General features: G+C 46.4%; 1 protein-coding gene across 1 annotated transcript in view; it reads left to right on the forward strand.

Moving 5' to 3' along the window:
• The window catches only part of TECTA (tectorin alpha), a 345,850-nt gene that overhangs the window by 58,767 nt on the left and 274,329 nt on the right, over positions 1-12,754 (forward strand). Inside the window, exon 3 of the mRNA XM_085646453.1 lies at positions 11,748-12,035. Within this exon, the coding sequence (XP_085502579.1) occupies positions 11,748-12,035 (288 nt within the window). The remainder of the gene's footprint in view (positions 1-11,747; positions 12,036-12,754) is intronic.

Here is a 12,754-nt window from a genome sequence, read left to right on the forward strand (position 1 = left end):
GCTAGCACTGGCTGCGATGGCACCCAGTGTGCCCTTTCAAGTGCAAAGAACTTAGAGAGTGACCCCGGGGCACCGTCTTCTGAAACCATTTGACTAGGAATCCCAACATATCTGTCCCTCTGTGCCTTCCGGGATCCCCACCACTCAAATGAATGAATGAATGAATAGGTGTATTTGCATAAGTTAACTAAAACCATTGCAATACAAAATAAAAAAGAAAGAACATTTTCCTATACTATAAAAAAAAGATGATAAAATAAGGTTCTTAAGTGCCACCAATTGTCTCAGGTCTTATTTTCAAATTTGGGTTTGACCGTTTCACTGTGGCCCCTCCTGTGGGAGATTATCGCCACCCAGAATGTTCGGGACTCCAAGACTGCCTTTATTGCCGTTCCTCTAGTTTTGAGATATTTCTATTGTAAAGTGCTAATGCATTGCTAATTCATGACCTGGTGAGCCAGATTTGTGGCTGATTATGCGCGACTGTTGTGAGCCATCTGGAGACACAGCCCCGTGGGCTCGTAGTTTCATTTGTTCGGTGGCTGCGACCAGTAAGGTGCAAGGGAGCTTTAGGCTCGATTGCTTCTTCCTAGGCTTGGTTTGTTCTCTTTCTGGGACCTTTGTTTGAAGTAATCCGGGATCAGCGTTTGGACTCTTCGAGGGCAAGGTGCAGTTGCAGGGCGGGGATAGATGGCTTGCCTAATAGTTTTGACAAATCTTCCACAGAGGACCAAAATGTTGGATTCTCTTTGTGAAAAGCATATAGCAGAGACCTTGAGGCAGGTGTTTGCTTTTTCAATTAGGCATAATTGTCTAAGGAAGATCCTCTTTCGGTTGCTAGGACCGGGCACTCTAATGTTGTTGCTGCAGTTGCGCCCCTTGGCATCTCCGGCACACCTTTCTAATGCTGTCACCCTATTGTTTAGTTTGTCCAGTTGGTGGGCTGTCTTCTTTTGCTCCAGTTGCACCTCTTCCAGGGCAAGTTTTAACATTTTCATCCTATCTGTCAGTTTGTGGTGCTCTGCTTGCAGGAGACCCAGCCCTACCGACATTGTCCCTATGTCTTGCTGTAGGGTGACTTTCGTGTCCGCTATTGCAGGCAAGATTTTGTTTAAGTGTGTATGTATGGATTGTCCATGCTCATCTACTTCCTCCATGTCCGTGTCTATATTTCCCTGGGAAGATTCACCTGTTTCCGGCGGTCCACTCCCCTGTTTGGGTTTAGGCTTTTCTTACAGCTTCAAAGCTCCTATCTTGGTCACTCAAACATTCTCAGTGACTGGATCGAATTTCTTAACAAGCTGCTTGAAAAACATGAGTCAAACACACCTTCCAAAACTAAATCAAACCATGGTCATCAGTAGTGTGACATGTATACATCGTGAAGATTCATGGGTTTACAGGTGAACTCAGGGAACCAGGACATCAATGTACTAAGGCAAAGTTCTCAAATCTTTAGGAACCTCAATCAAATTAGTATTGGTTTAAGGGTTTTCTCACAAATTCCTGGACAAAAATCTGAAGGAATAGGACAGAAACAATCTGAAAAAAAATCACAAAGCATCATTCCAGTGGCCAAATTCTTGCATCGGGTGCCCAATATTCTAACATCCTTTGCCCCTTCTCAGAAATCTGTGCTACTGTGGCAAGAATCTTGACAATTTTACAGATGAAGGATTCTCCTGTACATAGTCCCCAACCTCCTCTAGAAGTATGTCATTTCAGAGACATGTCGGGTAATTTTTTTATAAAGGTGTTGCATGCCATAGCTGCTCTATCATGATGCATCTTTGAGAGATGGATTCCTGATTTCACTCACCCTGCTAAATATTCTGAATTCCTCGAAGGTTCTGAGTTGAACTTAGAGTGTAGGATGCCAAGATGGTGTAAAGAATAGCAAGTTGTCTCAGAAGACTAATTTTTGCAATAGGTGAAATTGGGTTTGGTCAAAGTAATCTGCCACCATTCCAATTAGGGATAAACGTCAGTGTAGGTAAAAGAATTTGGGCAAAAATAACTGAGAAAATTGCAACAATTGGTTGGCTATCTGGGACACGCTGAGAAGTTCCACACTCAAAAGTCCTATCCTGAATTTAGATAAGGAGGTGGAGGAAGAGGATAAAATATCTGTATTTAATGGCTCCCACTGGATAAAAGCATGATCGGACCATAAAAAAGCTATCATTCCGAGTGCGCACAAGCTTTATCTTTAATTTACATTTCTTCCTTTTCATTCCTTTCCCAGTGGGTAACAGAACCACAATGTGTGAAAACGCCAATCCAAAAGCACTGAATGAACATGAAGCATCAGACTTGCCAAAAATAAATAAGCTAACAAGTAAATAAATAAATTCATAAAGCCATAAATAAATACATAACCTAGTGAGTATGTTAACATTTCAATGCCAATTTAGAGTTGAGGGGGATGGATTGGACTAGACTAGAGTGGGTGGGAGTGGGGTGTATTGGATTGGAATAGGGTGGATTGGAGTGGGGTGGATTGTATTGAAGTGGGGTGGACTGGAGTGTGGTGGGCTGAATGGATTGTATTGAGTGGAGTGGACTGAACTGGGCTGGGGTGGATTGTATCTGTGTAAATGGGGGTGGATGGGGTGGATTGGACTGCAGTTGAGTGTGGTGGATTGCAGTGGGTGGACTGGATAGCGTGGATTAGATTGGGGTGGGGTGGATTTAAATTGGGTGGGGTGGGTGGATTGGATTTGTGGGGTTGATTGGAGTTGAGTGTGTTGGGGTGGGGTTGGGTGTTATGGAGTGGGATCGATTGGATTGGAGTGGGGTGGATTGGAGTTAGTTGGACTTTTTATGGGGAATTAAGCATGGTGGCATGGAGTGGGATGGAATGGGATGGGGTGGAATGGAATGGGGTGAACTGGAGTGAGGTGGATTGGATTGACATGGGTGGATAGGGTGGATTTGAGTGGAGTAGATTGGACAGCAGTATGGTGGGTTTGATTGGAGTGAGGTGGATTGGATTGGGTGGGGAGGGTTGGATTGGATTGGGGTAGATTGGATTGGGGTGGATTGGATTGGGTTGGGGTGTACTGGATTCGGTGTTGGGTGGATTGGATGGAGGTGGGGTGGGGTGGATTGGAGTGGGGTGGGTGGCTGTGTTAGGTAGATTGGATTTGGCTGAATTGGGGTGAATTGGATTGGTATATGGTGGATTGTATTGGAGTGGGGTGGATTGGACGGAAGAGGGGTGGGTTGGATTGGGGTGAGGTGGATTGTATTGGAGTGGGATGGATGGGAGTGGGGTGGATTGTTTTAGATTGGTGTGTGGCAAATTGTTTTGGATTGGAGTGAGGCAGGCTGGAGTGGGGGAGATTGGCATTGGGCATATTGTTTTAGATCGGAGTGGGCAGATTGGAGTGAGGCAAATTGTTTTAGATTGTAGAGTGGCAGATTGTTTTGAAGTGGGCAGATTATTTTGGATTGAAGTAGGGCAGATTGGAGTGCAGAAGATTAGAGTGGGGCACGTTTTTTTAATTGGTGTGGGGCAGATAGTTTTGATTTGAAGTGGGGCGAATTGGAGTGGGATGGGTTAGGAGAATTGGAGTGTAGTGGATTGGAGTTTTTTTTTTTTTAATTTTGTTTATTGGCATTTTTCAAACAAACAAAAAGCAACAGTTCGCATTCCAGGTCACATTACAATCAATATAACCAGGTAAAGATACTGTTCGAATGCGTAAACACAAAAACTTAACAATCAGTCAGGAATCAATACAGTATCATTTAGTATCCAAATTGCAACCTCTAATGATAATTGGTTCACAAGTGCGACACCACTGTGCGGCACATGGTTTGTATTTGTGCCTAGTCCCATTGGCGGGGGGTTTGTAGGCCTAAGGTTAACATAACTATACAATATTTCAGCCTGACATTCCATCTATGCCTGTACAACTTCAGCTAGTATGTTCCTTTTAGCGTCAACAGGGGTTGGGGAGAGGGTGTTGCTGCCTTGTTGAGCTTTCAGCCAATCCAAAAAGAGATCCCATATATTTTTGGGTCGGGAGGCCGTTGGCATCAACTCCCAAAAGGTGGTCAATTGAGTGTGACTAAAAACAACATCTTGTATCCATTTCTTGCTCGCAGGAGTTCGTCTATCACCCCAATGTATCGCCACTCTACATTTGGCAAGCAAGAGCAGCATGGCATGTAACTTACGATTCTCTGGCTTGGTATTTTTAACATACCCTAATAGTCCAATGAGTGGCTGAGGCTCACCTGAGGTCCCTAAAATCTTCTATATTTTGCTAAATATGTCTGCCCAAAAGGTCGCTACAGGTGGGCACAGCCATGACATGTGAAGGAAAGTAGCGGGGGCAAAGCCACACCTCCAGCAGTTCTCATCAGGTCTGATCCCCATATGATGTAACTGAGACGGGGTTCTATAAAACCTATGCAAGTATTTAAAATGTATTAGCCTCAACTTATAATTTGGAGAAAGCATGAGAAGTTAGCCGCAACAAAAAGCACAGACGTCGCCCGTCATCTGGTTATCTAGCTCTATATTCCAACTGTGTTGGGCCTTAGGCACAGTCAGAGGTGCTGTGGTTTGCATAGAGATATATAGTTGTGTGATCAATCTGCAAGGTGATGCATTTGTGAGCATCTGCTTGAGTGCAGGTAGTGGAGTGGGGGGTTTGGGAAGGTGTCATGGAGTTGCCTGCATGGCGTTCTTATTTTGTAATATAGAAACAGCTCAGAGAAGCTCCTTGTGCCCTCAGCCGTGTGGCCCGGCTAAGTGCAGAAAACATCGCCAGGGTAGAGATCGGCAAAGGTTTCAAAGCCCATGGATTTTGCCATAGCAACATTTCCACCGTCTGCCAATGCCGGAATCATACGACTCCGCACCAGTGGGAGAGATGGGGCATATAGGACCTTCAAGTTGGCTCTAGTACGCAGCCTGTCCCAGGCCCAGCTAAGGGTTTCGACAGTATCTATTCCATCCCGTGACCTGCGGTATGGTTGGCATAGAGCCATCTGAAGAGGAACCGGATCCTTGACATCCCTTTCCACTGCTGCATGAGGCTGAAAAGGGTAGGATGTAACCAATAATGCAAGAATTGGGCTTGCGCACAAAAACGCATAAAGTGGGACATCTGGGACTCCCAATCCTCCCTGCATGAGGGGTAGTGTGAGCAGCTCCCAGGAGACGCGTGCTTGCTTCCTGGACAATATCATTTAAATCAGCAGTGAGCGAAGAGTGTGAAAAAAGGCCTTGGTTAGCGGAAGCGGGATGTTAACCAACAAATATAAAAATGTAGGCTAGACCACCATTTTAGCAATGGAAATCGTACCAGCAAGAGACGACGGCACTCCAGACCGTACCTTTATCTTGTCTTCCAGCCACCCGTTCGCCCGTCCATAATTTAGGTTCCAAATTTCTTGCTCATCTCGGCTTAGCCAGATGCCCAGATACTTTACCGAGCCATCTGCCCATTTCAACGGGTGGCCCAGGTCAGAAGGCTTGGTTGCCTCTGTGAGTGGAAATAAAGTGGACTTTTTCCAGTTTATAAATATACCAGAGAGCCTGCCAAATTTTGTGAGTTCCCTAAGCAACGGGTTTAAGATAATCTCAGGGTCCACAATGTACAGCATCACATTGTCCGCATACAGAGAAATGAGTAGCCCTCTAGTGCTAAATCCCAATCCCCTTGCGATGTTGGCGCAGCCGAGCTGCAATGGGCTTCATTGCGATGGCAAAAAGGAGAGGGGATAGCCCTGACGAGTCCCTCGGGATAAACAAAAAGGGTCCGATAAAATCCCGTTCATGCGCAATCTAGCTGAAGGAGCAGTATACAATAATTTGATTAGTATTATAAAGGTCGGACTAATGCCCATCCTTCCCAGAATGGTGAATAGATATGGCCACTCAAGGAACGCCACAAGCGCTTTAAATTTGGGATTCAAATAATGCAGTACCGTAAAAAATTTACATAAATTGTGGGAAGTAGATCGGCCTGGTATGAAACCAGACTGATCCGGTCTGGCTATCAAAGGGAGTAGACGTTGCAGTCTGTTTTCCAACAGTTTGGCATAGATCTTGGCGTTGATATTAATCAGAGAGAGCGGCCGGTAAGAGTCTATCTCGTGGCTTGGTTTACCAGGCTTCGGTATGGTCTGGATTATCGCCTCTCGCATAGATGGAGGGAGTATTACAGAGGTCTGAGCCTCCTCAAAAACTGCAAGAAGGTGGGGCGCCAAGAGGTCAGCATATACCTTGTACAAGACAGTCGTCAAACCGTCGGATCCCGGGGCCTTGTCCGCCAGCAGACCGCTGATAAGCTGCTGGATATCATTGGAGGTGAAAGGTTCATCTAAATATTCTCTGTGGGCCCGCCAGAGCCAAAGTAATTCAATAGACTCAAGAAATGATTGGAGTTCCTCCGGTACCGTCTGATGAGTGGCAGTATATAAACTAGTATAGAATTTAGTGAAGTTGTCCATGACCGCCCGATGTCCTCTGACTATAGTGGAATCATCACCTGCTATTTCAGACATATAAGTGACTGTGTGCGTTTTTTTTTAGCATATTCACCAGTGTCTTGCCAGATCTGTCCCCCTCACCGTATCGCCTAGCTTGGGAATATTTTCCCAAAAATTGTACCTCCCTGCGGGCCTCCTCTTCAAATTCAATGAGTAACTTCTTAATAGACAGTAAAAGCGCAGGCTCTTCCGTAGTGTAATATGTGGTTTCCAGTTCCCTGATGCGAGTCTCCAGAGCAGTCAACGTGCCTCTAATAGCTTTGAGGAACCCCACCTGGCGTGAAATACATTTCCCTCGTATAACCACTTTGAATGCCTCCCAGAGTGTTGCATGCGTGGAACTGACCCGGCATTGGTGGCAAAATATTCCTTGATGTCCCTCTGTATCTCCTCCTTAAAAGCAGAGTCCAGCAAGGCGTTAGGGGGTAACTTCAAAACTGACCATCCTTTGTGGTGTGTTTGGGGTGCTCAGCTGTAGCAAACATGGGGCGTGGTCAGACAGTGTTCTGGGGAGATGCGTAGTGTCTATGGTCCATGCTACAATATCTCATGAAACTACCCAATGGTTTAGCCTGGACCAGGCTCCATAATGTGCTGATATGCATGTGCTCTCCGCCACCCCCGAGTTCCTCTGCTTCCAAATATCAACCAGGCTGCCTTCCCCTATTATAGTGTTTAGGGGATTCCTGGAATTGGGGTGTAAAGTGTGAGAGCTACCCTTTCTGTCCAAGGAATCATTTAGCACCACATTAAAATCACCCGTCATATTATAGTATAGCACCCAAGAAGTTGCATTTTGGCCCAAACATCGCAAAAGAATTTGGGGCAATCAACATTCGGCCCATACACCGCAGCGATTGCCATCTTTATTCCTCCCAATGACCCACAGAGATTTACAAAACGGCCCTCAGGGTCTATCTGCGCATCCATAGATTTCCAATCTAGTCCCTGCTGAATCAGTAGCGCTACCCCTCTTGCATAATTAGAGTATATAGAGGAATAGACATGTCCCCAAGATCTGGAGTGTAACCTAAGGGGAGATGTGCTGGTCAAATGGGTTTTTTGAAGTAAGCAGATGTCAATACGATGTCTACTTAAGTAAGAGTGGACTAATCTAGTTTTCCTGCTATCATTGAATCCCCAAATGTTCCAAGTTAAGAATCTGTAGTCAGTCATGCTGTCTGGGGTATGTGTGTGTGAAATCCAATTTCAGGACAATCAGTGCATAAAAATTCCTAGCTTCTCTCACGTGCTAGCATTACTTCTCGTGTGCTACACGCTAGGCTATTCTGAAGGTTGCAATCGATTACATCATTTGGTTCTTCGTTAATTGCATTCCTGACAAACTTACCCATCAAATCAAATCCAACCCTCCACCCTCCTCCCACCGACACCAACCCCCCAATCAGGTTGTGCATGACATCCCCCCTTTAAGAAAAAACAAAACAGTGCGTTCCAGGCCAGCGCCTGAAAAGGAAACTTGGGAGCTCTCCTCAGGGGCATGGTTTTACCGGCAAACAGCCCTTCCAGAAGGCGGGGTGGCGGAGGGCTATAAAGGGAACCAACGGCAAGTGTAACAGAGTTATTCAAAAATAATTTCCAACAATGCAATTGGAGGGTTATAACGCAATACTAGCATCACCCCACAAAGATGGCAACATAAAAGCTCTCATAGGCTGCTTGTGGCTTGACAAGTATAAATCAACTGTTATGCATAGTGTTCAATCATTATCACTTAGGTGCACCTCAGGACTCACAGTTTTTGTAGTGTTCGAAGCACGCCTCATCCCACATACATGTTTAGCAAACTTTAGAGCTGATTTAGCATCCGTGAAAAAGTGAGCAGTGCCATCATGAGCGACTTTTAGCTTGGCTGGTTTGAGTAATGCATAAGTGATCTCCGCCTGCAGGAGTGGGCACTTGACCGGCACAAACTCACGGCGTGCTGCCTGCACCATGGGGTTGAAGTCTGGGAATAAAGAGATATTGTTACCTTTGTACTGGATTGTCCCCCTTTCTCTGGCCAGGCATAGTACGACATGTCGGTCTCGGTAGTTCAACAGCCGAGCCAGTATCGGACGGGGAGTGTTCCCGACGGGTGGCCTTGGCCCCAGCATACAAAGTGCCTTTTCTACTATAAAGACAGTTGATAAGTCTGATCCAAACAGCTCGCGTAACATTTCCTCCACAAACGTTTCCATCTTAGAGATAGCCGTCATCTCAGGTACGCCTGTGATGCGGATATTGTTGCGCCTTGATCGGGCCTCTAAGTCATCATTTTTAGCTCTGATCAGGGTCAGTACATTTGTAACAACTGTTCCTTGGACTCCACCTGGAAGTCATGTGCATTGGAGGTACGGTTCTCAAGCTGATCCAACCTGTTGTCGTGCGTATCTACCCGTTTTCTGGCCTGATCCAATTGAGAGGTGAGAACTTCAAGCTTGGTGTTTATAGTCTTCAAGCTGGACCTCATCTCCAGCAGAAGCGCCTGCATGTCCTCTTCCTGATTGCCTCTGTTGGGTGCAGTGGTGTTGTCTCCCTCTCCTTCTGTACCAGAGTCCGTTTGTCACGTCAGCTGTTTATTTTCAAAGGTCAGTTTAGATTGCTTGGCTTCGTGCTTGCCCATAATTATGAAGTGTCAGTAGTCAAAAGTGCAGTCTGGAAAATAGGTTGACCTCTCGCTCTGAAGAACCTCCAAACTCCTATAAGGCAACAAGGGCTCTCAGAGCTTCCCGCAATTGCTTATGTTTCCAAGGCGCCCCAGGTTCGATATCAATAGTAGGGCGGGGGGTTCAGCCAGAGCAAAAGTCACTGCCCTCAGAAGACAAACGCTGTAATAGTGGCAATGACAATACTAACTTTGGGGGCACTTGTCGCAGCAAGCTAGCAGAGTCCCAGGGCCTCTCCAGTAGCGATGGGTTGGTGGCCACTAGTGTCTTAAGGCGTTCATTAGCAGAATCTCAGTAGGCCTTCCGCGAGAGGTCACATGCAGTGTTTCTGAGCAGTAAGGCTTAAATGTCCCTCACACGCCTCCTGCAATCTACTCGCCCCCGCAGTGGCAGGCTGATTTCAACAGGGGAGGCTGTGACAGTACCTCACCGCGTCCTCTGCAGGAAACTGCCTGCGTTTTTCCTCTCAATGCAACCGCCCTAAGCCTGTAGATGCTCGCAAGTTCCCAGAAATAAACTCAGGATAGCCCAGGTGCTCAAATTGTGGCCGGTCCCCTACCCCGTCTCCCGCAACAGTCTTGGGGGTAGCAGATCAGTAGAGGCCGAGCGTTTTCTCAGCTTCGTGCCCAACTGCGCCTTATCTCCAGGAATCGGCCAGGGGGCGTTGATGCATCTGAGGGTGAGGCACATGATATTATAAAGCCTCCTGTGTCCAAGCGCAGGCACAGAGATAGAACGCGAGCGCGCCCCCGTTGCAAACGAGGGCCTCCAGCTTCCCACCGCTCCTGCCCCACTCCTCACCTCTGTGTATGTCCTCTAGCGTGCCTCAGGATTCACTGGCCGGTGTCTCTGCTGATCTTCCCGAGCTGGGTCCGGTGTTCTCCCATGTCAACACAGGAGTCTCAGCACCAGCGCTGACGGGCGTCTGCGTACTTTCTCTCCCTCTGTAAAATGGCGGACCCGTCCGATCCGTGCTCAGGAGAAGGCGTATGATCCTGCACTCCTCTTCCAAATGGATTAGCCTGAGTCTCCGGCTTGCTCCCACACTGCCACCAGCTCCACGCACCAAAGCGAGGCTCCTGAGCCCCCAGCGCTCCAAGTTAGTGCGAACGTGTACAGGCCACGCAGTTCAGCCGATGTGTTTTTGCAGTTGTCGTAGGGAACTTCCAGATCACCCACTTCCACTCGGCTAGTATCGGTGTATACTCTGCGTCTTCCAACACACAGAGCTTAGAATATCTGGCACCGTTGGTCCGGCTAAAGGGTAGATTTCATGCAGATTTTAGCCTCGGCCGGCGGAGCACAATCAGAGAGCAGCCATCTCGCTGCTCGGCTAGGCCACGCCCCCCGTATTGGGTTGGAGTCGATCGGATTGAGGTGAGTGGTTTGGATTGGAGTGGGGTGGACTGGATTTTTCTGGAGTTGATTGGATTGAGTGGGGCGGATTAGTGTGGGGTGAGGTGGATTGGTGTGGTTTGGAGTGGGGCAGGTTGGAGTTGGGGGGGTTTGAGGTGTACTGCACTACTATGTGTTAAGGCATCCTTTCAGAAATTAGAATTTGCACATAAGAAAGAAACAACGTTGCTTTGCAATAAAATAATCCTCATCTTTTGAAAGAAGAGCCCACAAGCAAAATCAAAAGAAAACATGAATGCAAAGTGAGAAAAAAAACTTGGCAAAATAAAAGAAAGTTAACTATAGAAAATTAATCTTTGCAATTTTGTTTGTCCTGCTGGGCAAGTTTTTGCCAGTCACACACATTCTGTTTGCAGGGCACTATAAGTAAAAAAGAACAAAATAGTACCTAAATCACCTTGGAGCAGCATCAGAGCACTAATTACGTTGAATCAACCAGTGCTTGGTCCCTGCTCCACAGAAGGGAACGGAAATTATGTTAGGCCTCCCTTGACGAATTATGAGGCTGTAAAGAAGAGTACTACACAAGCGAACAATTGGTAAGCAGTGGGTGGACTCCCAGCCCTTTTTGTTAAAAAACGTCTCGCTAGCGAGATGCATGTGCTTTCGCATGCTCTAGCAGGCTCCACCGTAAAAAAAGACTTACAGTTGGAGTTACATTACGGCGGGTGGCCTGATGTCTGCCAGGGGAGTGGAGGTGATCACCTGTACTGCCAAGGTGGACTACCTGAAGTCATATTTATAAATCTCAATATTTTACGCAGAGATCTCTATTCCATGAAAAGAGCCACCACTTCGTTGTGAGACCAGGTGGTTTTATAATGATTGGGACGGCTGTTTTCAGTCTTTTGTTTTTTAAGATGCTAGCTGGTTAGTCTCATGGACCTGCCCATAAAAGTTGTACAAATGTATCATTGGTAACATATTTTACCCTCAGAATTTGTACACAAAATCTCAGATTGCTATTATTACCCCCAATGAACGGTGACAAATATGCATCTGTAGAGTCACACATCTATCATAAGCGCTCAACAATCTCAGACATATTTCACCCGTTTTAGAACTCATCGAAATTAAAGGGCTGGCTAGTTGTTGCCAATCTACATAATGTTTTACAATCCATGTAAGTGACGTGTACCTTTTGTTCTATAGGTAAACAACAATGGGGTGATTTCCTTCAACGTCCTGGTCAGCCAGTTCACGCCCGAGGCCTTTCCTCTCTCAGATGGCCGGGCATTCATTGCGCCTTTTTGGGCTGACGTACACAACGGAATCAGAGGGGAGATCTATTACCGCGAGACCAGCGACCCCGAGATCCTGAGGAACGCCACCAAAGCCGTCAGGAGGAACTTCCGGAACTTGCCATCTTTCTCAGCCACCTGGGTGTTTGTGGTGACCTGGGATGAGGTCACATTCTACGGTGGCAGCAGCACCACCCCAGTAAGGCCGAATTTGATTTCTATGAGGTTCTGTGGCTGCAGTCCATGTCATTCTGCACTAAATTATATGTAAAGTTCACTTTGTGAAGTTTTCGATATCATTCTTTTAAGATCTAACATACCTCTGAACTTGACATGACAGCAAATGTTTGGATGGTACCTTTGTTATATAATCCTTCAGCAAATGGTGCTGTCTTCCTGTGCACACCACAGGATCTGTAACAGTTGCAAGCTTTGTTGCTCCCTTCTAGTAAAGGCATATATTGTCTATTGAGATCTTCTATTGTCTGATTGGACATGGGCAAGGCACATAAAATCAAAGTGTAAGGTAAACATTTAACTCGTGGTTAAACTCCCAGTGCATCAGGGACATTTGCTTCTTTATTCCTGGAAATGTGCTCCGTTTTGTGGGTTCATCTTCAGGAGTACCATACATGACTATAATTCCGCCATGACACCCTGGCATGGCAGACATGTTACCATATTTTTACTTCCCAAAGCTGATGCCGTCATCCAGGCAGGAGCCGTTTTGAGAGAAAATGTCCTCCCTCAATAAGGGATACTTCAAATTTCGAACAAAGCTTAAATGAGCCCCTTACTTCTATATGGTTCAACAATTGTGCACTATGTTCATTCCAAGCAATTTGCAGTCGCAAACCGCCTCATTCACAATGAATATTAGACATAATGGACGACATGGTCACAGGGAAAGGAAGTGTG

This window comes from Triturus cristatus, chromosome 3_1 (genome assembly GCF_964204655.1).
Source record: "Triturus cristatus chromosome 3_1, aTriCri1.1, whole genome shotgun sequence".
In the NCBI taxonomy this organism is placed as follows: domain Eukaryota; kingdom Metazoa; phylum Chordata; class Amphibia; order Caudata; family Salamandridae; genus Triturus; species Triturus cristatus.